The sequence below is a fragment of the Thamnophis elegans genome, chromosome 4, assembly GCF_009769535.1.
Source record: "Thamnophis elegans isolate rThaEle1 chromosome 4, rThaEle1.pri, whole genome shotgun sequence".
In the NCBI taxonomy this organism is placed as follows: Eukaryota; Metazoa; Chordata; class Lepidosauria; order Squamata; family Colubridae; genus Thamnophis; species Thamnophis elegans.
This window is the reverse complement of record NC_045544.1, coordinates 59412017-59439831: the sequence shown is the minus strand read 5'-3', so window position 1 is coordinate 59439831 and position 27815 is coordinate 59412017. Positions and strand designations below refer to the sequence as shown.

At 37.8% G+C, this 27815-nt stretch overlaps 2 protein-coding genes across 5 annotated transcripts in view; one reads left to right on the top strand and one right to left on the bottom strand.

Annotated features, from left to right (window-relative positions):
• Positions 1-8969, top strand: part of AGPAT4 (1-acylglycerol-3-phosphate O-acyltransferase 4) — a 59093-nt gene extending 50124 nt beyond the window's left edge. The window contains exon 8 of the mRNA XM_032216809.1: positions 8878-8969. Within this exon, the coding sequence (XP_032072700.1) occupies positions 8878-8969 (92 nt within the window). The remainder of the gene's footprint in view (positions 1-8877) is intronic.
• Positions 8970-12789: 3820 nt separating this feature from the next.
• MAP3K4 (mitogen-activated protein kinase kinase kinase 4) overlaps positions 12790-27815 on the bottom strand; it is a 108442-nt gene continuing 93416 nt past the window's right edge. For all 4 annotated transcript variants that reach the window (XM_032215929.1, XM_032215928.1, XM_032215926.1 and 1 more), the window contains 9 exons: positions 24342-24422; positions 22394-22585; positions 21243-21313; positions 20747-20863; positions 19239-19398; positions 17722-17844; positions 15828-15934; positions 14188-14367; positions 12790-13352 (listed from right to left, as the gene is read on the bottom strand). In XM_032215929.1, coding sequence (XP_032071820.1) covers positions 13332-13352; positions 14188-14367; positions 15828-15934; positions 17722-17844; positions 19239-19398; positions 20747-20863; positions 21243-21313; positions 22394-22585; positions 24342-24422 — 1052 coding nt within the window. In that variant the 3' untranslated portion in view covers positions 12790-13331. The remainder of the gene's footprint in view (positions 13353-14187; positions 14368-15827; positions 15935-17721; positions 17845-19238; positions 19399-20746; positions 20864-21242; positions 21314-22393; positions 22586-24341; positions 24423-27815) is intronic.

Here is a 27815-nt window from a genome sequence, read left to right as displayed (position 1 = left end):
ATACATGGAAGCCCTGAAGAGCTCAAATGCCGATAAGGAGCACGGGCGGGCAGGTGGGCCTCCAGAGCACCATACCGGAATGGTACCCAGTGCTTTCAGCAGGCACCGGTACGCCCATACCAGGGTGTACCGGTTGTATCCCACCACTGGTACAGATATTCCTCGACTTACAACATTTCATTTAGTGACCATTCAGTTACAATGGCACTGAAAAAAGTGACTTATGACTATTTTTATAGTCACAACCTTTGAAGCATTCCCATTTCACATGATCAAAATTCAGTTGCTTGGCAACTGATTCATATTTATGATGGTTGCAGTGTCATGGGATCATGTGATCCCCTTTTGCGACCTTCTGACAAGCAAAGTCAATGGGGAAGCCAGTTTCACTTAACAACCAGGTTACTAACTTACTGAATGAAGTGGTTCAGTTAACAACTGTAGCAAGGGAGGTCGTAAAATGGGGCAAAACCCACTTAAGAGAGGTCTCACTTAATCACAGAAAATTTGGGCTCAATTGTGGTCATACGTCAAGGATTTCCCGTATTTTCTATAGCCAAAATTTTATTTTTCTAGATTAAGAGGCAGAAGGGGGTGTTACAATAATTTGGGGCTGTCAGAGAAAAAAGATGTAAGGCTTGTCCTTGCTATAGTTTGTATAATCTGGTCCCTACAAACTACTGTGATTTCTGTACATAGTTTTACATCTGATCTAAAGACTGAAATGACTGCCATCAAAGTAACCTACATTCTGCACTAGTTTTATACATTGACCAATTAATTTAGGATGCAGAAGATAGTGTTTTCTGTCTATTATTATTTTTTCATTGGTTTATTTAATCCAGGTTAAAATAGATAATTGTTATCTCTGGTAACCCTAAATGGACTTTTTCTGATCAAGACTGAACAAAGTGGCTTAAAGAAATTATTTATAGATAAGAGAAGGAACATAGAAAGAAAGTAATTTATTATATGTAAGAGAAGTTGATAAGATGATAAATTATTAAAACTGTTTATACTTGTGATGACAGGAAAATCATTTCTTTATATATTTTCTTTTTCTTTATTAATCTTTTCTGCGCTTTTCTTTTTACTCTTTAAAGTTGTATTAGTTTTTTATATTTTTAATATAGTTTCTGTCTAGCCCCATCAACCTAACATGCTTTTTAAGAATAAGGGGAACAAGTAGGGGAAAGGGAGCAATCCTTCATTTCTGCAAAATACTTATCACTATGTTCATACGTGGAGTGTAGAATAAATATGTTTCCTCCCTACAGGCAGTTCCTGAAAATTGAACCGGGTATTCATCATTTAAGGTGTTTGGACCAAGAAATGGCAAAGATTGATGTGAGATAGTACAGAGGAATATTTGCATTAAGGCAGGGCTTATTTACATACAACTAGCTTACAACCCGGTGTTGTCCGGGTATTTATTTATAGGGGGAAAATGTCTGGACCAAACATAATTTCTAATGTTGGATTTTCCCCCTTACCAAAGAGAGCCCCCTTGGGGAGTACTGTGAAGCCATTACCATGGCAACTCCACTGTGCTGTACAGTAGAAGCTATTTTATGGCAGTATGGTAGAAGCCATTTTAAGGCACAACAGATTGTATCTTAACAGAACACACACCCCATGGGGTGTTGGGGTGTCTTACTCCACAGTATTTTTTCAAATTTGATTGGAATTGCTCGAGGCGTTTCAGAGTTGTGCTGTAACACACACACAAATACAGAGCTCTGTGTGTGTGTATGTCCCAATTGTATTGTGAGTGTGTTAGTTAACGCCGATTAGCCAACTCAGTTGCTATAAGCATATGCCACAACTCTAAAGATTGTCTACTCATCCTACTACATAACTAGGGTCTTGACCCACATGTTGAAGGCAAAGAATTTGGGGGATACTTTTATCAAAAAAGGTGCACTTTTAGTCAGCTTCATACTGACTAAAAGAAATGAATCAGCATTTGTATATGGAAATAAGAGAAAGGAAGTTTTGCACCATATTTGCTCCATGACACAGAGGTGTTGTGATTATTATTGTATCTCTCCAAAGGTTTACATCCTGTCCTGCTCTTCGCCCCCTTCCATTAAGAGATGGAACAGAAATTCTTACATTTTTGATGCTACGTTGCATTAGCAGCAAAAGTTTGGTTGCTTCCTGAACTATCTGATAGAAAGAGCTTTGCTCTTTTTGAAGAAGGAAATCATAATGTTGGTTTTGAATATTGAATGGTAAGAGGAACTTAAAATGTTATGAAATGTTTCCAACATAAACATTTAACAGACAAGAGAATGAGCTGATCTTAAAAAAATAAATGCAGAAAATAATGAGAGATTAAAACTGCATGACAACTACTGTATGGCTAATGTAATGGGAGATGCTGCACCCCACCAATTTTTGTGATGGAAAAGATATTAAGAATATTATTCATTTCTTAATCATCCAGGCTAAATTTTAAGATTGATTTCTTAAAACAGAGAACTCAACTTTTGAAAGGAAAATTGTTGTTGGTTACAATGAAGCATCACAACAATTCTCATTGGTTGCATGCATGCTGCATATTTTTTGCATGCAGTTTATTTGAAACCATTATAAAAATGCTGACTTTTTAAACTTTCAAGCAAATGTGGATTTTAATCACTGAATCTTTGCACATAGCACAAATATCACAATAAATATAAAAGCTATTTTATATGAACTAGCCGAGTCTGCTGCAAAATAAACACAGAAATGACACTGCCACCCTTTAAACAAATACTTTAATTTCAATAGAAATTATTACTGTTTGGAGAGCTGGAAATATCTAGTTACTTATATCATACTATGAAGAAATGTGTATGATGATAGTAAATCTGGTTACCATAATCTAGCAATGTCAAACACATTTGTTACAAAATTCTTATTTAATTCAAAGAAGCTCTGAAAAATATTTTTCTCATCTTAAACACTACTCCAGGTTAATTGATTTTGAGATTACATTTCTAATGTTCCTAATGTCCGAGATAATGTTTATTATATGGAATGGTTAAAATACAAATAGTTCATAACATAGGGAGCTGAGGTGCTAGCTGCAATTTGGCAGTTCAAATCTCACCAGCTCAAGGTTGACTCAGCCTTCCATCTCTCCGAGGTGGGTAAAATGAGGGCCCAGATTGTTGGCCAATATGCTGACTCTGTAAACTGCTTAGAGAGGGCTGTAAAGCACTGTGAAGCAGTATATAAGTCTAAGTGCTATTGCTATAACATGACAGAAACAATTAAAAAATGATAATAGCAAACATTATCACCAGTCGTCTTGTCCTCAAAATGGAGACATTATTTGCTAAACTAAATGAGTATAAGACAACTTTAACCATGGTGGATAGGAGTGTTTTAATATAAGTTATTATATAATTAATACTGAACACATTCTGCAGATAATTGATAAACCTGTTGAATGTTATCACTGTCAGTTACTAGCCAATAGAATGTCAGGTGAATCTTGGAGCTAATTTCATGATAGAAGTAATTTTAAGAAATGAACTTATATGTAGTATTATTTCAACTCTGCAACTCAAATTATTTTCTGAAAACTATTAAGATGACCACTTAGATATAATTGTTAGCATAATGTGAAAGGAGCTATTGTAACAATGTTTTAAACAGGTGCAAAATACTATTACACTCTTCTTCGTTCAGTATAAGGAAACCATCTTTAATATACATGCATCCCAAAGTAGCATTGAAGTCCAGATGTTGAATTACAGCATGGTAGATGGTTAAAATTTAATTTGAGACTTATATCTCATCTGGTTCTTCCGGGGGAGTAATTTGCATAAACTATTTGAATCCCAGAGATTCAGTTTTGAAAAATCAACTTGCTTTGGGTAGCCAGGAATTGAATAAAGTTGGACTTGACTTCTTTATGGTCTTTAAGTAGTACTTTATTGTTACAGCGGGATATGCAACATGCTGCACTAATGAAAGACATTTGGTAAGGAGGGATTTGGTTTGAGCATATAAAGGATATTTGAGGTTACATCGATTTAAATAAAGTCCTGCATAGACAAATGTTATCTTCTGTTTTTAACTAATTTGTATCGCTCCACTTAATAGTATCTAGCAGAATAGTGGCCCTTTGAGAGATCCGGTGTGGTGGTGTGGTTAAGATGTTGTCTTAGATTAGGACAAGGATATCTAGATTCAACTTTCCTCAGACACAGCAGTTCAACAAATCAACTTCTTGCTCTTCTACAATCCTACCTCTCTCATCCTGTAAAGAATGAGCAGAATGCCTGTCCAGTTGACATCCTGGACAGGATATAAATCTTAACACATTTCCATGGCTTCTGTGATCAAAAAGTGTTTTGGTTTCTTAGGGCCTTCTTTGCTATTGTGTCAGTAGATTTTCAATTTCAGCTTTTCTAGATGTGCTAGGTTCAAAAAGTAGATGAGGGAGGTTATAAACGTTGCTTTTTGTACATTAATAGAAGTTATTCCTCTCTTCAGCCACAAAGGCATTATGAGGAATTTAACCACATTGATGGGAAGCAGTGGTGGGTTCCGGGTGGTACGGACTAATGCAGCTGTACCGGTAGTAGCCAGGAGCAGCGGCCACTGTACCAGTATGGTGGCTCGTTTGGCCCACCTACCCGCCCACGTTCCATAGCTTTTATAATGCGACCGGCCTGCGCAACCTCCGCCGAGCAGCTGGGTGTCTGCTGGAGTGTTGCACAATTACGATAAACATGGAATGTTTCACAAGAATTTACAAGAAACCATCCAGCAGAGGGAGAACTTTGTCAATTAGAAGAGTTAGGATAATTGATTCTTTATTTGTGTCAGAAGCACCTTCAAATTGTAGACGTATAATGTTCAATGTTGAGCATATAAAATAAGCATAAAATAGGTCATAGAAATACAATACATATAAAAGTATGTGAAATAAATAGAATTAAAACTAAATGACATTTACCCACTATCGGGCCACATCAACAGCATTTTCTCTCACCAGCATGTTTTCTTCTGTACATGTTGAAGGACATCATATGTACTGTAGCATATATGAAGTGCATTCTGCACATTCACACAAAGTATAGGGAAGCCCCATATATAATTGATTGATGAAGTCTCTGAATGATCAGTGCTAGTGGCTGCTATCACAATCTCAAGTATATTTGTTTCCTCTGACGTTTATTTTCCATAGTTTTCATTTTCCAGGTAACTGCGAGTATATTAGCCTTATTTAGCTGCTGTTCAAAAATACAGAATTCTGAGCTTGGTTGTTTTCTGGCAGACGTTACCTTGCCCACACTAGGTAATATCATCAGTAATGAATGAAACATCTGCCCCCCAAAAAACAACCCCCAGCTCAAAGAGCAGCAAAGACTCCTCCTTTCAACCTTGAGCTACAGATATTTTGTCTAGTTCAATTTCACCTGTATATGAAATTGGCTAATTATTAGAAGCATTATCACAACATTGTATAGAAATCGGTCATATATTTAAGACATTTTGAGATGAGTTCTTTACCATGCATACCTGTCTCTCACACACAGTTCTCTAAAAACTATTCCTGTCCCTCTTCGTTATCTATTTGCAGCAAGAATTAAAATGGGTTCTGGATTAGTAACATAATTGAATAGAAAGTACAAATAGGCCTTGCTTATTAACAATACTTGGGACTGGAAACTTGTTACTGAGTGTCCTGGTCTCTAAGCAAAATAATCACAGTCTCTCTCCCACCATTAAGCAATCACCGTGGACAGTGAGCAAGATGTTACATCTCAATTAATGGCTTGTGATTTCACTTCTATGTTCTCCCTTAATTCTGCTTGTTGGAAGACAGTTGTGAAGCTCACAAATGACAATTATGGACAGCAGGATGTTGTGATTGTTGTAAATGTGTGTGAGGATTGCAAAAGATCCCAATGACAATCACATGACAGGATGTTGTAGTGACTGTAAATGGAAGGAGTGGTCACAAAGCAGGTTTTTCCTCAATCTTTGTAACTTGAAATGGCTGTTAAGCAAGGCAGTCAGTAAATGAAGACCAGTCCCATACCCTTTAAAAATGAAGTATAGTGTCTTATACTAGAGTATGGATTCTTTTCAATAATTTCTGCAACAGTCAGCTCAACACAATGTCCTTTATATAAGTGCATGAGCATGCAGTTTCAATTGAACGGTGCATCCGTTCCTGTGCATGTTTCCTTTCTCTTTCTCTCTCTTTCTTTCTCCTCCTTTCTAGGCCTCTGCTAGGAGTCTAATGGTTAAGAACCTTGAAGAAGGCTAGACGCCAGTAAGTGAAATTGTTTGAGCTGACCTAGGACTGAATATCTCACTCAGGTCTATTAGAGAAACAGAGATGGGATGTTGTGAAAACTGAACTTACAGTACTATTTTCTCTCTCTTGGTTATTACTGAAGTTCCAGTTAAACAGAAAACAGTAATTCACCATAGCTGTATTTTCCACAACTAAGTTGACTTGAAATAATATACATAAATTGTGTGTAAAAGTGGAGGAGAATTACATTTTTATGTTAACCTGAAACTTTGCATGGACTACCGCTACCAGAGTACCTTTTCCATTTAGGACATAGCTTAATGGCCAGTAATAATCACAGAAAGCTATTGCCATATACAAGGTCCATTTGGAAAGAAGTGAAGCAGCAATCAAGTTCTGCAAATATATATTTGCATATATTTTATATATATATATATATATATATATATATATATATATATATATATATATATATATATATATATATATATATATATATATATTTGCAAAAGGTGTTATGTCACATGTGGAATTACACTAGTTTGTGCTTTGCGTTCTTATTTTTATGACCAATGTAGCTTTAACTTTGCTCATTCATAACTATTTTGATATAATGGGAATGATTAGATACCTTATATTTGTCAAATTCTTGGATTTCCCTAGCTGCAGCTGCTGAGTATCTTCACCAAATGATGTATTTGGTGGTTGGTCAATCTGCTTTGGAAGTGTGGTTATATGATTGTTTAATAGCCTGTTACAAAACTGTTAAGCTCCGATGAATCAGTCTTTCTAATATCACAAAGAATTTTCTTTATATAGTCCATACTATTCGGTAGCAAGTGAATATATATTTGGGGTGGAGGAATGATGACAGCATTTGTGCTCTCTGCAAATAATATTTTATTGTATTGATTTATTACTGTTGAATTTAAATGCTGTCAAAAAGCTTGGCAATTATTTGTGCTGTAAGAGACATTGCTGCTACCATCACTGAGGGAGAAGAGTTTTGAAATTAACTTATAATATTCTTGTAATTATAGGATGCAAAATTGTCTGACTAGGTTGTGAGAGGGTCATGCTTTTAGAAGTCATTAAATATTAAAGGTTATAGACTAGTCACCACATTGTCCGGAAATTAGCCCGATGTCAACCTCTGCTTCGCTATTTGTTTTTGGCTGCCATTGAAATGGGGAGGGGGTGGCTGGTATTTGGGAGGGGGAAGATTTGGTACAGGAGAGATTGTTAAAAGGGAGTTTTGTTCTCACCATCCACTTGACTCCGTTTTGCAGAATTAAGTGTACTTTTACTGGTTATGAAAAGATAGCAGCTAAGTAAAGCAAGGTCTGAGGCAAAAGCACGCGAAATCATACATATCAATATTTGTCCAACCCCCTCCCCCCTGTAGCCCCCATTCCATTGTCCAATCTGCAAATCCCTCAGGTGTCATGTGGGTTTCATCTCCAAGGAACACCATCAGGTTGGTATGCAGGACGGTTGGCCTTGACTAACTCTAAACACCAGTCTTCAACATGCGCAGTGGATGGTGAGAACAAAACTCCCTTTTAACAATATCTCCTGTACCAAATCTTCCCCTCCCAAATACCAGCCCCCCCCTCCCCATTTCAATGGCAGCCGAAAACAAATAGCAAAGCAGAGGCTGACACCCTTTGATGTTCAGGAGACTTTTGAATGGCACATATAGCATTATTTTAATGACCCAAAACTAGCCAGTTGTAAGATGAGCAGCCTGACCCCAAGGCCCGGGTCAAGTACCGTCTTATATTGTCAGTCTGGAGTCACTACACCCCCAAAAGAGACCCAAGTCCAGCCATCTCCACTCCCACAAGTTCATTGACTCTTATCTGGCACCAATTTGCCTTGACCATTAGTAGATCAGATTCTTATATATAGGTTACATGGAATAAACTCTCAAGTGTTTTCTGAACTCTGACCTGGCTTCTGGTTTCCTGACACCACCAATCAGGGTTTTTTTATTTTAAAAAAAGAGAAATTGGAGAAATTGGTGTATTGTTTTAACCAATTACCACACAAAAACCATTTCCAATAAGGGATATATAAATGACTTTAAATCAGTGATATAGTTTTAAGGAGATAAAATGGACAGTACTGTGCAGCAATCCGCCTAGTTCAGGGGTGTCAAACTGACGGCTGGATGCATCACATGCAGGCCACGGCCACCCCAGCTCCACAATTTCGTTGTATTTAAGTACCAATTTTATTGTATTTAAGTACAATGATAATAAAGATTATACTTATACAAAGGGGAAAAAATGAATCACCATCTGACAGCAACGTGATGCCGCAAGTTTGACACCAGTGGTCTAGTTAAACAAATATCTGACGAACATTTGTGTGTCTTTTTGTGCCTACCTTTTCTCCTATAATATTTTTAAAACTACAGAGGAAAATCATTTATTTCTTGCATGATATCCCAAAGTCTGAATAATTCTCTTTCTTTGCATAACATGGCAGACTACTGATAGGGCAATATAAAGTTTGTTTATGCTCTCATTTATGAGAGCAAATTTGCTATTCGTTTTCTCCTTTTTTCTCTGTTTTTAACATATCCTCTTTTTAAAAAAATTCAGTTTCAGTTGGTGTTCGATGGATGATAGGACTAACAGAAATTAACAAAGGCTCGACTTACGGCAACTATAAACACAAGGAGAAGCAAAAGTGAAATCTCCAGAGACTGCTTCATACCCAAAAGTAACAAGCTTGTGAACTGCTGTGCACATCTGTCTTCAATCATGAAGACCCAGAATCTGTTATAAAGAGCTCATGCCTTCCCTGAAGTCACATCTCTTCTCTATCCATCTCCTTCCCTGCTCCAGCTGGCAACAAGAGTCAATATTCTGCAATTTACTTTACTTTTTTCTATACTTTTTTAAACTCAGATTTTCCAAAGAAACTGTTCTTTTTTTAAAAAATTAAGGAAGGGAAAATATGCAGACATAGTATAGGAAGGAAGCAAATGAATGAATGAATATTCTTTTTTTCTGAATAAACCTTTAATGGATTAAAATATGAAATAAAATTTACTTTCCTATAAGATGACAAAAATGAGTAATTTATATATTTAACTAACAAAAATAAGAACTATTTTACTTTGTTCTTTTTAGTCTGGTGGCTTATTTTCCAATTGTGACCAATAAGCTGCCTCTGGAAAGCCCAGAGACTTGTTATGAAATCTGTATTCCAAATGCATTTTAATTTGTTTAGTTTCACTTCTATAATCTCTTTATTTTTGTGTAAGTAATTGTTTTAACCAATGAGTGATTCTTGAGTAGTATTTTCACTGAGCTACTTAGCACTATCCAAATATTTATTCTCTGGCCAGCCTGATAAAAATAAGACAACTTTCCTCCTAACATTTGTTTTCAGTTTGCCAAGACACTTGTATTACTAGTTTGTTTTCAATTCACTTCAGAAAGTGAAGTGAATGTACTTCTCTTTTATTTTGTAATCCCATTTTTTTTATTTGCATTTGTTTAATTCCTTTGCACACTTGGCTCCAAGTATTCATTCTCAATCCTTTATTATATTCGGAAAGGTTCAACATCTCCAGTCACAATTACATCTCCTAAAGAAATCTATTTCTTGCATTCTACTACAAAAAACAATTTTACTTTTTTTGCTTGTTCTTTAATCATTATGAATCTGTAAGAGACTGCCTCTTTAATACCAATTTTGTAGTGAAGGTAAAGCTGTTTGAAAGTCCATTTATATCAATATGCAGCACAATGCAGTTATTCATGCATCAACATTCCCAATGAACTCAAAACATTAGCGAGAGAAGTTATTTCTATAAACTCTTATTCATTAAAATTTGATTTCCTTATGCACAATTATCTTTAATGCTACTTTCCAAATTAGGCAGGAAATTATATGCCCTATCTTTTCTAGAATTCCCCATTTCAAGTTTAAATACAGGTGTTAAATTGGCTGTATTCCTAGTATATATATATATATTGACCATGAAAATGATTTATATTAGAATATTGACAATATTTATCTCAACTTGGATAGTACTCTGGCCCATTTGATATATAGATCTGCACTGCTGCTATTCTGTCTCCCTGTGGAGTTTTATCATATTATAATAATATATTACACCAGACCCTAATGTAGATTGTTTGATTTAGACCAAATAAATTTGCAAACTTGCTATTTTCATTTGTAAACAAAAGTGTATAGTTCTATGGCTTAAGTAACAAACCAACTTTTATACTACAATGGTTTGTTTAGCATTCTAAAATCCATTGTTTGAGATAGACTGTTTTTAGTAGTTAGTAACCCAATGACCCAACCATTTAAAAATACTCAGTGGACCTGTTAATAAAGACCAATTCCAAGATAACAGAAACATCCTTGTACTTTTGAAAGAGAAAATTACCAGCAACACAAGAATTTAGCTGATATATTTGGCAGAATGAGTCTTGTTAGCAGATATCTGGACAGTTGAAACCTTTCATCAAAACCATTTCAATTTTTTTGAAACATCATTCCTGCTTTTCCTCTTCAGCTTTGACGACTTATAGCAGACTCCAAGCAACAGATTTTTTTGGTTAGCTTGTCCTTTTATCTTAGCTATGTTGCTTTCAACATGTCTGTTACAATTAATCCAGTGTACCTGTATGCAGGTAAGTTCATTCCTGATATAAGTTAGTCCTCAACTTACAACATTTCATTTGATTGTTTGAAGATACAAGCTCACTGAAAAAAATGATTTATGGCTGTTTTTCACACTTACAACCACTGCAGCTTCTCCATGGTCATGTTATCAAAACGCTTGGCAATTGACTGATATATATGATGGTTTCAGTGTTTCAGGGTGATCACCTTTTGCCACTTTCTGACAAGCAAAGTCAGTAAGGAAGCTAGATTCGCTAAACAACTTTTACTAACTTAACTGTAGGGATTCACTTAACTGTGACAAGAAATATCACAAAACTCACTTAACAATTCTCTCTCTTAGCAACATAAATTTTAGGTTCAATTATAGTCCTAAGCTGAGGACTACCTGTAAGTGGTTTTCAAGCAACAATCTAAATGTCGAGGACTACTTGTAGTATGGGGACATTTACGATAATGTCTTAAAATTCCCTCGTTTAGTTTCACTTTTCTGTTATGCTAAACTAGTGATTTCCAAAACACTTCATTTTACTGCTGCATTCAATCCATTACTTATTTATTTATTACTCTAATGGACTTATGATTCTCCACCCTTACATTTACCACTTTTCAAAGTTCACTTGAAAAAAGAATCTCTTGTTGAACTTTTCTTTTCAATGGATAATGTTGATCGGAATGCCAAGTGGATCTTCCTGCCTAGTGTTATTTTTGATGTATTTCTTGGAAACAGAAAAGTTATTTCGTGTACAGCAGGATTACATTATTTTACAAGGCTGTGTCTTATTGCTCCTTAATTTCTTTCAACTTCCAGAACCAAATGAAATGCAAAACATGGAGTATAATGTAAGCAAAATTAAACATTTAGTGCTTCTCTGACAAAACATTGCACTCAATCTAAAAAAGTGAACTGATCCTAGATGCCATGTTTTAATCAACTTTTAACCCAAATGTCATCGTAATATCCAAATGCCAAAGAAGATCCGCAGTAAACCTCAACCAACTTGTGTTGTAATGGGGCAAATTTTCTGGTTTTGAGAATTCTGTTATGAATGCCTCTGTATAGCTTGATTGTTGCTAAAATAGCAGTAAACTTAGATGTGAGATTGTAAATGTATTTTTCAGCACATCATTAACAAATAGGAGGATGCTGAGGAATCAATGCTAAATATAAGCATACTTCAGTATATCAAGGGTGATACATGCATGTGTCTTTAAAAGAACTGTAAATATGGATATTGTACAGGGAAAAGCCACATCTGATCTAAACAAGTGCAATTAGCAATTCAGCCACCTGTGTTAGAGAACTGCGAACATTACGTTTAAGCCCTTATAATGGTAGCCAAATGTGCATGAATTGAATTAGAATCTTCTTTGCTAGACTTTTGCTTTGATAATGCAACTTAGCTATTCTTAGCCAACCGCTTTTCTCTATGAGATAAATTTGATACTTGGTACTTGGTTAGGGAAATGAGCCACTGAACTATTTAAAAAGAATTATTTATTATCATAACACTTGCAACTCTGAATTTTGGTTTGATGAGCTACCACAGTAATAGTAAGGAATTAAAACCATAGCCTGATACGTCACTGAAGACTATAACTGCAGATGAGCGACATAACTGATTCCTACATCAGTTACATTTAAAGATATAGATTCACACTTCAACCAAGTTTTGGTGGCAACATATAAGCACATCCCTGTGAGCAATAGTAAGGGTGCTACTTACCTTCCCAAAAATTATGAAAAGTCTATCCAAACTATAAATACCTATACCATTGAAACACAAGTGCAAGCCTCACATAAGACTCCTGAGAATGATATAGCCATTTAAGTAGGAACAACAACAAAATAGGAAACAAAAGACTTCCTAAAATAAACCATTTATTGAGAAAAAGCTTTTAAATTTCTTCAATCAACATCTGCATAACAAATCAAGCTGGCCAATAAAAAACAGAAACAAAAAAAAAACAGAAAAGTAGAAGTTCACAGTCAGTGCACTCAACAAACAGGAGATTAAAAATAAGGTTCAGACTGCCTGATATAACACTAACTTTGTTTTTGAACCTAAAAGTTCAAAAATCCTACATATTAACATTACAGTTCTCAGTCATCTGAGAAACAGAGAAAGGACAAAAATAAGTTCATGGTCCATTATACAGTAGTAATGGCACTTTCACTGAAACATGCAGCTTCTTTAAACTCATGGGGGCTGCCAGGGGGAACAACAGGTGCCAAGGGAAACAAACAGCAGCAGCAGTAAAAGTGACGCCTGTCACTTGTGCAGTCTTCAGTCATGTTAGGCCTTGAGTCATATTCCTGTGTCTCAACACAGTCCAAATGTAAATATTACATATAGTAGTGATTCAAAAATACTTCACCCGAGTACAGGCAACCATGTGCATAGCTTCATTCTTCATCTGTGCACACCTGGGTGGTAATAAGGAGAGAGCAGATAATTAGCCCTATTAGACTTTTCTTTTAAAGGTATGCTTCTCCTTCCCTGACAGTGACTCCTTCAGATGAGGTAACCGTAGTTCAGGTAAGATCTACTGTAACTACTATGTAGACAAAATTATATCATTCTTTTCAAGAAAAGTGACTGATCCTCCAAGGTGTGAAAACTGCACAAATGATGCTGTTGGATAGTGTTTCCCAACCTTGGCCATTTCTAGGTATAAGAACCTCAACTCCCAGAATTCTACTGCCAGCATGGCCACCAATAAGAAATCTGGAAGTTGAAGTCAACAAGTATTGAAGTTCCCAAGGTTGGATACCCCTGAATTAAGTCAAATATCACACTTTGGAATTCTGCTGATCTGGATTCCAGCCAATGTCCTTCATGCCCTCACCTATCCACCTCCAGCAAGTTATGGCCGTGGAGCATACCTGGTTAGGATAATTTTGCTTTTAAAGATGCTAGGCCCGGCAGAGAAACTGTATGCTCTCCCAACTGTGCCCTATCTCAATTTTGTGCATTGTGCCTTGCTCCAATGCACGCAAAGCCTAATCATTTGGAAGTTGCCAATGGGGGAAAACTCTGCAAATGCAAGCAATGTCTTTCTCTCCCAGTTAGTTAGGCGTTCTGTACTACTGAATTATTTATGCTGTGTCAGTTCTTCTGATGAGACTAAAAGAAGAAAAACGTGTTGTAATTGCTTATGAAGACTAGAACTAAAATCCACAAGCTTCTTTAATTGAAACAGTTACTCTTGTGTAATAAGACCCCCACAGTTACTAACCAGAAGAGTCAAGCTTAACTAACCTTGACAAACGAATGATCGAGGAGCTGGCTAGCTGTCCATCTCATCTTTGGATCACTCTCCAGGCAATGAGAAAGGAAACCTTTTCCTTCTGGACTTATCCTTTCAGGAATCGGAGGCTTATGACCCATCCCTACTCTGTACATAATCTGAAAGTTGTGTTCAAATTCATGCCAGGGTCTCTGTAACAAAGCAGGAATGTCTAGGTTGAGAAATTGAATTTTCTCACTGACTGTACGACTTGGTGCATTTCTTTTTTTGATAACAATAACTTCTGATAAACATAACAAATAACCCTGAGTATTCACAAATAAGCACATGGAGTTGCAGACAATTCCAATCAATGGGCAAGATTTAGCTACCATATTTTTCGGAGTATAAGACGCACCTTTTCCCCCAGAAAAAGAGGGTGAAAATCTGGGTGCGTCTTATACTCTTCTGCTCTATGCATCGCATTTTCGGGCTGTTCCAGGCGGCGGGGATCCTCACTTTCACTTGGATTTTGATAATGAGCAGCACAGTGAGGATTCCCGCCTCCTGGAACCCCCTGAAAATGCGAGGCACACAGGGGGTGATGGTCTGTGGCAATCCCTGCAGCCTGGAACAGTTGATTGGGGGTATTCCACCCTTCAATCAGCTGCTCCTGCTGAATCAGGCTGCTGAACCTGGCCAGGCCATTTGCTGTTTGCTGCAAGGACGCTAGCCAGATTACTACTGATGGATGCTGGTAGGCAGAGGCAGAAACTTTTTTTCCTGTTTTCCTTTCCAAAAATTAGGATGCGTCTTATACTCCGGTGCATCCTATACTCCAAAAATATGTTAGTTCTCTATTCCATTAATAATCAAGCAATGCATCAATGTTCCCAAGCAGCAATTATACCAGTTGGACTTCATTTACAATGTTGACTTATCTGAAATCTGAAAACTAGCTTAACTCCCTATTTGGAGATAGCAGAAGTCTGTGAAGACTTTCTCAGTTCTTTAACTATGCTCAAAAATATAAACGAACAAAATGATGTTGCAAGGACAAAATTCTGTCATACTTCAACTTTAATAAATATATATATTATTTATTATAATAAATAATAAATTTTATGCAATTGAATAGTTCTTTTTATTAAGGTGAGTAGAGTGTGCTCTGTTTTTCAGTCAAAATTAATTATTCTCTTGCCAGTCACTTTTAACTGATCAAAGTTCAAGTTATTTAATTTCCCGGAAATCCAATAATGGCATGTTTTAGATCAGGGATGGTTAACCTTTTCGGCATCAAGTGCCAAAACTGGAGTGCATGCATGTATGTATGTATGCGCAGGGTGGAACTCGTAAGAGAGCAGCTGGCTGCCATGCACATGCGCACCTGCCAGCTGCTCTCTTCCAGGTTCTGGCACTGCGAGGCTCGCGTGCACGCTCCATTTTCGGCACTCAGAGCGACCAGCTGCTCTTCTGGATTCTGTCGCACGCATGCACTTTTGGACTCGGAGCAGCCAGCTGCTCTTCCAAGTTCTGTTGCATATGTGCGTTCCAGTTTCGGCAGTCGGAGCAGCTCTTCTGCATTCCGTCATGCACATGCCATCACGGTTTTAAATCATCCACAGGGCATCCTCAGTAACTAAACTGATTGAATGTCATGTAGGAGACCTACCTTCCCTGTGACCATTTCAATCACAACACATCCAAGGCTCCAAATGTCTGCTGCTCGCCCGTGGCCTTCTCCTTTAGCTCTCGTAATCACTTCAGGAGCCATGTATGCTTTGAAAAAACACAAAGGAACACATCCGTTTATGCAACAAAAAGAACAGGAGGCTTCAAAACAAAAGGATTTGTCCAAGAAACCAAAGCAAGACCAGTTGTAAGCTACCCATCTGTGCTACCAAGTTACTAAGTACAAATCACAATCTTTAGCTATTCTACGTAAATTTAACGTAGACATTGTGCTTACTTTAGAAGCATTTTCACCAATCTTATTATGCCTTTCCAAGATATCTTTTCTTTAAGAAAGAGCAACAGGTGTCCCACTCACTCCAGTGCAAGGGAAATAGTTTCACACACAGTTGTATGTCTCTAGTACAAAGCTAGAAGTTAATATTGAAAAGCCTTAATAGTGCATAGCTACTTGGATCCAAATGATGAAAAGTACCGAATTTTTCAGAGTATAAGATGCACCTTTTTCCCCTCTATAAAAGGGTGAAAATTTGGGTGTGTCTTTATACTGAATGTATAAATGCTCACCCTGTGGCCTCTGCCTCCCAGCAATTTACCTCCTTGCAGCAAACGGGGGCTTGCAGAGGCTTCAATAGGCTATAACAATCCCTGCAGCCTGAAACAGCTGATGATCTGGAGAAATTGAAAGTGAAACTTGCTGTTTGCTCCAGGAGGCAAATTGCTGGGAGGCAGAGGCAGATTTTTTTTTCTTGTGCTAATCAGGCTGTTTGCTGCAAGGAGGTAAGTCACTAACTATAAATGCCTATAGAATTCAAATTATTAGACTTATTTTTTAAAGACTGCTTTATTATTATTCTAGACAACTTAACAAAATTAAGAAGCTTTTTAAAATACTGTAAATGCTTGATCTGAAATGGCCCAGTGCTATTGTTTTAAAAAGTGCTATTCTTTTAAATAGCAAATAACTATATTTCCAGAAATCACATCAATTTTAACAGCATCTGTACAAGTATAGTCTGAAATACAACACTACAAACAGTGTATATTGTCTGAACTGTTTGCTGTTTGTTTCAAGGTGGCAAATTGCTGGGAGGCAGAGGCAAGTATTTCTCCCTTGTTTTCCTCCCCAAAAGCTAGGTGCGTCTTATACTTCGGAGCATCTTATACTCCAAAAAATACAGTAGCTTTGGAGTGTGATGTGGATGTGGTTCACAACCCAAGTCCAGGCTTTCTTTGAGAATCCTTGCATTTCCCCCCCGCTCCATGCACAGCAATCATGCCGTCCGAGGAAAATTCACATTTGATCTGAATTATCAACAAGGTGCAATAAGGCCATCATATCCAGTTGCAGTCTTCATAATGCATAAGCCTATTTTTCTAATGCTGCACACATCTTTAGTGAGAGCAAGGAAAAGTTGGGGTTTAAGAACTGGCTTACAGGTGCACCAAGTGGACGCATAGCCCTTCCAAAACACCTTTTCTATTCTGCATCCAAACAGGTACACATCCCTATAAAATCTCTTTGCATAATAGCAAAGATAATAATAGCAACAGGTAATATTGATGAGCACTTCACTGATGTGCACAGTTTAGACAATCAGGATAATGCAGTCTGAAGATTTGATTTTTGATTTAGATTTACAGCTGTGTAGTGACACTGATATTCCAGAAGGTGGCAGGACTTTAAGCAATGTTGACCAATCTTGTAAACCTAAACAGCCGCTAAGCCAGTACTTGGAATACTTTTGTTGTAGATCAGAACTTAACATTCTCATAATAAAATCAAGACATGAATTCAATAGCATACAGTAGAGAATTTCAATGGCCCCTAGACGGTGTTATATATAGAGATTTCGTTGTATGTTCTTCCTTACCAGCAGTTCCTAGAGTACTATTCACCTCTCCAGGCATTGTTTGGGTATTATTCTTTAATTTTACTGAGCAGCCAAAATCTCCCAGCTTTATCAATCCTGATGATGTAAGAAAGATGTTTGCTCCTATAAGCCAAAATAAATAAATAGATAGATAAATAGATAGAATGAATGAATGAAATTTCATAATTAAGCATTACAGAAGATTTTAGCTCCAAATTGTTTCAGAACAATCAGGCTCAACTATAAATGTCCATGCATTATAAATATCTGGACAGTTAATACAGGTAGTCCTCGACTTATAACAGTTCGTTTAGTGGCTGTTTGCACTGAAAAAAAGTGGCATGACCATTTTTCCCCCTTGTGATCATTGCACGGTCATGTAATCAAAATTCAGAGGCTTGGCAACTGATTCACATTTATGACGGTTGCAGTGTCCTAGAGTCAAGCAAAGTCAATGGGGAAACCAGATTCACTTAACAACCATGTTATTTATTTAACAACTGCAGTGATTCACTTAACAAATGTGGCAAAACCCACTTAACAAATTTCTCACTTAGCAACCTAAATTTTGGGCATAATTGTGGTCATAAGTTGAGGACTACCTGTATTCTTCCTTATAAATTCCTATAAATATCCTGCATGCAATCAAGAATGGGGGAATCACACACATTTCCTTTGATTCATTTATCTGAATCTTATTTCTGATGCAGCATTCCTGCATTCTCCAAATAAAAAATGGGGGTATTTCGTTTTATATCCCTTTCATGATCTCTTAAGAACAAGGAAGAGTTGGGAAGAAAACCTCTCATTTGTCTGCATAATTCCTGACCCCACAAGACTGATAGCAGTTGTTCCTATTTTTCTACTCCAGCTGAAGCTCTGAAAGGGAGGAAGAGCTTCCATTGGCAGGATGCCTCCTAAGTACATTGCTATGGAAACTGAAAATGGTTTTCAAGAGTAGGAGAAGCAGAAACTGAGCAGCATTCAGGCAGGTCTGTCTCACTGCTTCAGCTAATGGTGAAAAACAACCATTAATATCATGTAGTCAAGCATAACTGCCTCCTGCTTCTTTGTCCCTAAACAATCTCCTAAATGTCAGCATGTAATATTTTCTTTTGTGTATGCTGATGTAATTATTGTTGTAATGTGTCCCCATTTGTGTCCTGATAAGTGATTTCGTTTATCAGCAAAGCATGGTCACAGTCCAAAGGCGCCCTTCAAGATTCAGTGGGAAGCATCAACATTTTCTGTTATTTCCTAATAACTTTTTGTTCTCTTTATCTATAAATATTGATCACAACTGTCAAAGGTACAATGAGCCATCAATTCTGGCTGGCAAGCAAGCAAACCTCTCTTAAAACATCAACTGTGGAGAAGAGGAACTGGAAAACGCTGAAAATCATGCAGCATGTTATTCGAAGCAATTGATTTCTAAATTGTATATTATCTACATTTTGCTTTAAACAAAAGTCTTTTAGGCAATCCAAAGCAAGAGAGAAATCTAAATAAATCTCTACCTTTAATATCTCGATGCACTATACCATGTTCGTGTAACACATTGATGGCAGTTGTGATCTGCTTTGTATAGAGTCTAATAACGTGCTCCTGGAGGCCCAGCCTTGACACTTCTTCCAGGGTCCCCTCGTCACAATACTCCATGAAGATGTACATTTCTTCCTGTAATTGAGGTGCAAAGAAGTTTAAGAAGTGGACATCCCCACTAGGTAGAATGCAGTTCTCTGTTTATAGGTATGGTCCAATGAGCTCTGAATGTGAAATAGGAGAGCTACTTTGGTGTAGTTAAAGACAATGGAGAAGAAGCTAGGAGTTCTTAGTTCTCACTTAGACCCAGAAACTTCCCAGCTGTTCACTCACAACCCTAGACAAGGAAAAATTGTGCTCTACCAACACAAACTTGGCAGGTTACACTCCATAATCTTCAGGAAAGAAGGTTTCGTCTTGCAATGGGCTCATTATATTAGAGCAGGGTGTCAAACTCAAGGTCCAGGGGCTGGATCCAGCCCACGGGGTGCTGAGATCTGGCTCATGGGGCTGCCCTGGAAAGAGCGAAGGACCGGCCTGCAGTGCCTCTGCTAGCGAAAATGGAGGTTCCTCAACTCTGTTTCCGCTGGCAGAGGATGAAGGAGGCTGTCGCAGCTGAAAACGGAGTTTGGGAGGGCTGCAAGCAGCCCTCCCAAACTCCATGTTTGCTGGCAGAGGGTTGCAGGAGGCTGTCACAGCCAAAAACGAAGCTTGGGAGAGCATCTTGGCACTGGCAGAGTGTTTGGGCCACCACAGGCGCCCCCAACATGAGTGACATTGAGCTGGCCATGCCCACCAACCATGCTTACCCTGGTCCAGCAAGATACCTATGGACTCCTTGTGAGGAATAATTGCCTGGAGAATTTATGGGAAATTTCAAGCTTGCTTCTGTCCAAAGAAAGATTACAAAGAGTCGGCCTACTTGCCGGCTCTTTATTCCACTGTGGTTGTAGGCTCCACTTTTACCAATGTAATCTTCAATTTGCCATTTCATCCCTAGAAGTCCCAGTGCAAATACCAATTTTATAGAAAGGCCAAACAGAATCCTTTTTTATCTTCACCGTTCTCCAGTTTTAATTGCTAACCGTTTCAATTTTCTAATAATTTTGAAAGGAAGAAAGGTAACATGAATATGTAAGCTACATCTGGATTTTCTCTCTCGTCAACTAGTAATACCTTTGGGATAGAGAAATTACAATAGATGAAGGTTAAGAGATCAACCCTTATGAATCCTTTAACTAAATCCACTGCTCTTTGTTGGAAAATTGGACCATGTTTCTCACACATTTAATTTGCTTCCTAAATAGCAATTGTAACCCTGGAACCATCTACAGATACTTACTTCCATAAACAAAACGGAACACAGATTCATAGCTTAAAAACACAAAGCCAGACCAACGTTCCCGGGTACTCTTATTAACTAAATCAATTTTAATTTATACTCTATGTTAACTGCAAAAGTCAGTGACTATCGTCTCCTTACCCTATGAAGTTCTACACCAAAGTAGCGGACCAGATTAGGATGCTTAATGCCTTCAAAAATTTTCAATTCATCTGCAGTTTCTTTTATCGTTTTGTGATCATTGGGTTGAAATCTTATCTGCAAAAAGACATTATATTTCATGAGTGTTGCAAACCAAGTTAACAGGAAAAAAAAGACTGGAGAAAAGCAATGCTGAAACCACACAGAGATCTGTTTGTTCTATCACACAGAATGAGTAAGAACAATCACAGATCTGTACAGATAATACAGAAGTCTCCCCTCTTCTAATCTTGTCATTTCCCCCCTGCTTTCATTCTAGGTTGAATACAATGGGATGCCTCTCCTTCTGATACTAAGAAGCAGATATGTTGGTAGGAAAAAGGCATTATCTCATAGTAAATGACTTAATTTAAAAAGTTACCATTTGAATAATTAAATAAATTGCACAAACAAAAAAGATAAACATATAAAATTGTTTTACAAGCATATTGCTTACTTCTTTCATTGCCATCAATTCACCAGTGTCAACGCTGATACAGGTATACACTTTTCCATATTGGCCTTCTCCTGCAGAATTGTAATTTAAAAAAGAAATCTAAGCACTCTGAAAATATTTTTTATGTCTTCTCAGTATAAGTCAGTCATACATCATTTTGTGCAGAATATCTACACAAATATGTGTGGATTCTTTTGTTAGGTGCCTTGAATACTTTAGGAATGAACAATCTAATTAACACAGAGGCATTTAAACAGAAAGTGTTTTAAATACACACACACAACGAGCAGAATGTCACATATGATAGTTCTGTTATGAAGTGTGCATATTAACACCATCACCTAGCTCAGTGATAGTTAATGTTTTTGGCTCTGAGTGCCGAAACTGGAGCGCATGCACACCGGAGCACCGGAACCCGGAACAGAAGAGCTGGCCGGTGCACATGTGCATGACGGCCAGCTACACCTTTGGGTTCCGTTGCGCAAATGCACGCCAGACAGCTGGTCCAGTGCGTATGCATGTAGTGGTCAGCTGCTCTCTTCTGGGTTCCGGTGCGCACATGAACCTAAAAGATAGCCGCTGGTCGCTGCATGCATCTGCACCCAACCAGCTATCTGGGACCCATGCATGCAACAGAACCTGCACAGAGAGTGGGCTCTGCGTGCCACTTCTGGCACGGGTGCCCATAGGTTCGCCAACACAGACCTAGCTCCTGACCAGGGGTGGGTTGCTGCTGGCATTACTACTGGTTCGGTGTGCATGCAATTTCACCTGAACCAGTCCAAACTTGTAGGAACCCAACTCTGCTCCTGACTTATTCCACCCAATTCCAAAGTAATAATTTCTAGGTAAAATAGATGTCATTTAACCTTAAGTACCTCGCTTTACACAGTTGCATTACAGGACAGATTTTATTTCCAAATCACCTGCAACAACTTACAGAATATTCTGGATTTAGTATGCTTTACTCCTTCATGGCTTTTTAAATAAACCAGTAATTATAAATGCACAGGTTGACAAAGGCGAAGTCCTTGAGCTAGGTAAAAATTAAATATGCAGGAAGACACATGGATGACATTTCTGGGTTAAAAGTATAAATGTAACTCCCTCCATTAACTGAAATATCAAGCGGCAGTTCCCTAGAAACTTACCAATTTTGTTTCCTCTCTGCCACTTAAAAGTGACCTTTCTTAAGCCTACATGCATGACGTTATCATAGGATTTGGGCGTGTCACAAACTTGGCCAATGATGTTTTTCCGTCTCATTTCCCGGTACCTCTTTTCTTCAAACAGCTGGACAGATTTCTGAACTGCTTCCATAGGTCCCTGCCTGGAAGCCGTGTCTAGAAAGAAACAGAATAGGCAAAAGCATTGATTAGGAATGAATTGCAGTTATTTACCTATACCATTAGAGCAGTATGAAAACTATTAGCGAGGCAATACTGGTCAATGGTCTGAATATCCTAAAGGTTTAGAATAAAAAAAGTTGATTATTTATTTTATTAAAGGTATATATTTAGAATATTTATAAGATAATTACTTCTCATCTCTCCCCAGGGATTCAAATTCATATATACATTCAGCTGTAAAAACTGGGCATGCAGCCATGGTTCTTAGATTACTTTCACCCCTCTTAGCAGGATAGAAGGAGTTGGATTTACTACATCATCCTCATCATAGTTGGAAGGGACCTTGGAGGTATACTAGTATAACCCCCTGCTTAAGCAGGAGACCTTATATTATGTCAAAAAATGGTTGTCCAGTCTCTTCTTAAAAGCATCTACGGATTGTTGCCTTTGTTGCCACTGGTTGATGTTCTCACTATTAGAAAGTTTCTCCTTGATTCCAGGATCCTTCTCTCCTTGATTAGGTTTCATCCATTGTTTCTTACCCTGCCTTCTGATGCTTTGGAAAATAAATCGACCCCATCTTCTTTATGGCAGCCCCTAAAATATTGGAACCCAGCTATCAGGCCACCCCTAGTCCTTCTTTATACCTAATTCCTACAACTGTCCTTCTTTGCAACGTATTGCATCTGGGTGTTTTTATTCCCCCACATTACTTCTCTGCATGTCTATGTCTATGCCTCCACTGAGAAACACGGTTAGGCTGCATAATCCCACTTTGGGCACTTGATTAGGAGGTGGAAGTAAGAAAGGCTTAGATTGGAGCAGCAACCAACATTGTCTGGTGATTGTGCCTCCTGTATGCATTCAGGGATTATTCCCCCCTTCCCCCCACACCAGACGACAATCTAACATACTGGTCCAATACATGATGGTTGATTCAATGTCCTAATTCAAGTAGGTGAGTGAGTGAGTAAAGTCACCTAGCCATCTTATGCCTAAGGGGTGATTGAAATCTGGGTCTCTCTGCTCCTAGTCTTTAACCACTTTAACCACCTTAACCACTATACCACACTGGTTTCCAAATATGTATATGTATGTGGATGTATTTGTACTGAACAAAGGTGACACGCTCCATGGATGGTTACTAGCAAGAAAAATGTGGTGCAGTACTGCAGGCCACTTTAGCTGACTGTGATCTGCAGTTCAGCGGTTCAAATCTCACCAGCTCAAGGTCGACTCAGCCTTCCATCCTTCTGAGGTGGGTGAAATGAGGACCCGGACTGTGGGGGCAAGTTGCTGACTCAATTTGCTAAAAAAAAATTTGTAAACCGCTTAGAGAGGGCTGAAAGCCATATGAAGCGGTATATAAGTCTAATAAATAAAAATGTAGGGACTGATACTGATTTAATCCTCCTTTTATATCCCATATAACAGGGCCAGGGCCATCTAGATGATTTTGAACCTGTGTTTGTCATCACTGGCTGTGGGACTCTTGTTATCAGGAAGTAACATCTGAGGGCAAAGGCTTCCTATTCTATATTGAAACTATCTAGAATATGGATAAATATAAGGATATGCTTGAAGGAGGAAATAAAAGAACAAGCTTGGTTTGTTCAAGAACCAATAATATGAATGTAGTTGGATGCAACTGTAAGAAAAATAACCTTTGAGAGAAATACTAAATGACAACTACTATGAAAGGGCAGTTTGAAATACATTTATTGTCAAAATAACAAACTATTTTTATCACCTTTGGTCTGACTGATAAGAGTCCGAAGCTCCCAACTTCGTCGGGCTGTTCCACTTGTATCACCTTTTGGATAAGATGGCTCTGTGAAAATACAAAGAGATGCTGTTAAGAAATGTATGGCACACACACACATGAGCCAACAACTGATTTCTTACCCTTTGGTCAGTAGCTTTTAAGAATTGCTGTTTATGTTAAAATGAGAGTGAATGCTATTACGAGTATGTGAACAGGGCTCCCTAACAAGAGATACTATTCATATATACATGAATCGAGTACTTACAGTTATGATCAGCATAAGCCTTGGGCCCCTCGTGTTCTATTCTTTATCCTAGAGCAGGGGTGGGAAACTATGGCCCTTTTATGACTTGTGGACTTCAACTCCCAGAATTCCTGAGCCAGCCATGCTCAGTCCATAAGTCATAAAAGGGCCATAGTTCCCCACCCCTATTCTAAATATGGTAGGTTAGAGGTGGAGAATCAGTCAGGGAACAAGCATCCCCTAATCCTTCTATACATTACAAGCAATTTTCCCACCCATGACAAAAATAAGTTCTCAAGGATCAGCAAATCCTCAGATACAGCCTGTATACCCCATCATGCCCTGCTGATGGAAAGCAGTTATTTGAAATTTATAGTGGAAGCATGCTACAGCTTTTTGACTCCACTGCAATAGTTTAAAATGAATATTCTGGAAAAACAATGGAAACATTCCATTTAATAATATATGTAAAAAAAAAATAGACCTGCACAGAAGAAAATAATGAAGTGAAGAACTAGAAAGCCTCTCTCCAAAAAGGAAAGCGAAGAGCAAAGTAACTGAAATAAATGAAGACCATTCTCTTCATTAAGTGCAACAGAGTGGATCTTGGAAATGTTATATTTAATGGAGCACATTAAATATAAGAAAAAGCCATAAAGACTAGTGAAGGATAACTTAACTATATGAAGTACTCTTCTTTGTATAAGAAATGGAGTTTGAATGTTCATACCCTGACTAAAAAATACAGGTGGTCCTTGACTTATAATCACAATTGAGCCCAAATTTCTGTTGCTAAGCAAGACAATTAGGAAGTGAATTTTGCCCCATTTTATAACTTTTCTTGCCACAATTAGCAAGAAGTGGCATGACACACTGCAGTTGTTAGGTTAACAATATGGTTGTTAAGTGAATCTGGCTTCCCCATTGACTTTGGTTGACACAAGGTCACAAAAGATGATCCCATGACCCCGGGACAGTGTTAACATCATAAATATGAACCAGTTGACAAGCATTCATATTCTGTTCACATGACCAAAGCAAAGACAATAGCACTTATATATCACTTCATGGTGTTTTACCGCCCTCTCTTGCCTTCAACAATCTGGGTCCTCATTTTATTGACTTTGGAAGGATGGAAAGTTGAGTCAACCTTGAGCCGATGAGGGATGCTATAATGTGTGAAAAATGTTCATAACTCACTTTTTTTCAGTGTCATTGTACCGTATTTTTTCGGAGTATACCAGAGTATAAGATGCACCAAGATTTTGAAGAGGCAAATTTTAAAAATAAAAATTCGGAGTATAAGACTCACCAGAGTGTAAGATGCACCAAGATTTTGAAGAGGTAAATTTTTTTAATAAGTTTTTGCCCTCTCCGGCCCTCCAGAGCACTCTGCAGGCCTCCCAAACCCTCTGAAAACTAAGGCATGCAGAGAGTTTGGGAGGCCTGCAAAGTATTTCTGGGGCTGGGGAGGGCAAAAATATGATGTGTGGGGGCTCGATCATCCTAAAGGGTAAGCCTTTTATCAATCTGAAATCCGCTTTTCTCTACCCCTCCAAACAACAGGGCAGGACTAAACATTTCTCCAAGTAGGTGGAGACATCATCCAGGCATGGGTATGACGCCATCAGGATCCAATACGACTGGGTCTACAAGTTTTACAGATATGCCCACGAGACTCCTCCCCAGAAATAGATGGAGTGACTTGTAGACCGCTGTGTAAACGATCTGAAACGATAGATATGATCTCTCCTCAAGGGGTAAAAAGGTGCGTCTTATACTCTGAAAAATATGGTAATTTCGAATGGTCACTAAATGAAGTGTTGTAAATGGAAGACTATCTGTATTCAAGCTAAAATCCCAACGGCATCTTAACAAAGAAGCTACTTTTTAAAATTAAAAAGTACTGAAAGGAAATGAGTGCTAATTTTTGCAACAGGAAACTACTTGAAGTATTTTCACTATTTCATTTCCAGGAAAAAAAGTGACTACTATGCCTGCCTGGGCCAAGATCTCATGCGCTTATTTAAAGATCTGAGAGAGCAATCCTAAAGGAAGCAAAAAAGTTTTTAAAAACCAATTTGGTGATATCTGATGAACTCTGGACCTTTACCCAACATTAAAAATGCTTTTATTTATTTATTTGATGCTCTTAGGCTCAATTGGATATTAAAGGGCTAATGCACTCATAACCACTAAGAAATTCAAGCAACTGTGCCTAATTATCCCACACAGAAATTAATAGATTCAGCAAAGCAAACTGTCTTGTTTTGAATAACTGAATCTTGATTTACATAAGAAATAAAACAATTGGTTTACATTTCATGCTTGAATAGTCATATCAAATTACTTTGAAGGGTCATACAAAAATACAAGTTATCCAGCGATAGGCAATTTTCTAGATTAAGTCAGATAATTTATTATACATTTAGGTTATCATTTTCCTATATTGGTATGATTCCCCAAAAAATGTGCTTTCTAGCTGTACTGGACTATAATTTCTATCCTACTTATAAGTATGTAGTACATACATTGGACGGCAGATGGGAATGCAGTATTTAAAAACAGCTGGAGGCCATGAAATTATGGTTAGCACAAAAGAAATAGCAGATAAACCAGATTCATATATGCAATTCTGGCAGCTCCAAAGACATATGCATACTTTTGGTCCATATCAATCCCTTTAAATGAAACAGGAAATTCTTATATAAGAAATTCAGTGAGGGTACACCTTTCAATCTATTTCTCCAGTCTATTGTACTGTTGCAATTACCCAACTTTCTGTAAACTTGAGAAAACAGAACGCAAAAGATAGCACCCAAGCATCTCTTTTTCTCCCTCTCTGCAGACAATGCAAATATGCCAAGATTTTAGAAAAGGTGGGTACTAATATTGACTTCCACACCAAAAATATGTGTTTGGGCTCTTCCAAATCTGCACCTTATTGGAATTTATATATGCAGTAAAAGCTCTTCCATTCCTTTAAAGTCTATGACTGCAATTTGCTTTATAAACATGTTTCACCTGTATATTTATATGCAGAAAGGGAAATGATGCAACCGAAGAAACAAAGGTAGGTTAATGTCTATGGAGATTCTCTGTCATCCAGGTCATGGTTGTTTCAAGGGTGCTTTTTCAAGAGGCAACTGGACTGTCTGGTTTTTCTTTGAAGACGTTTCGCTTCTCATCCAAAAAGCTCCTTCAGCTCTGACTGG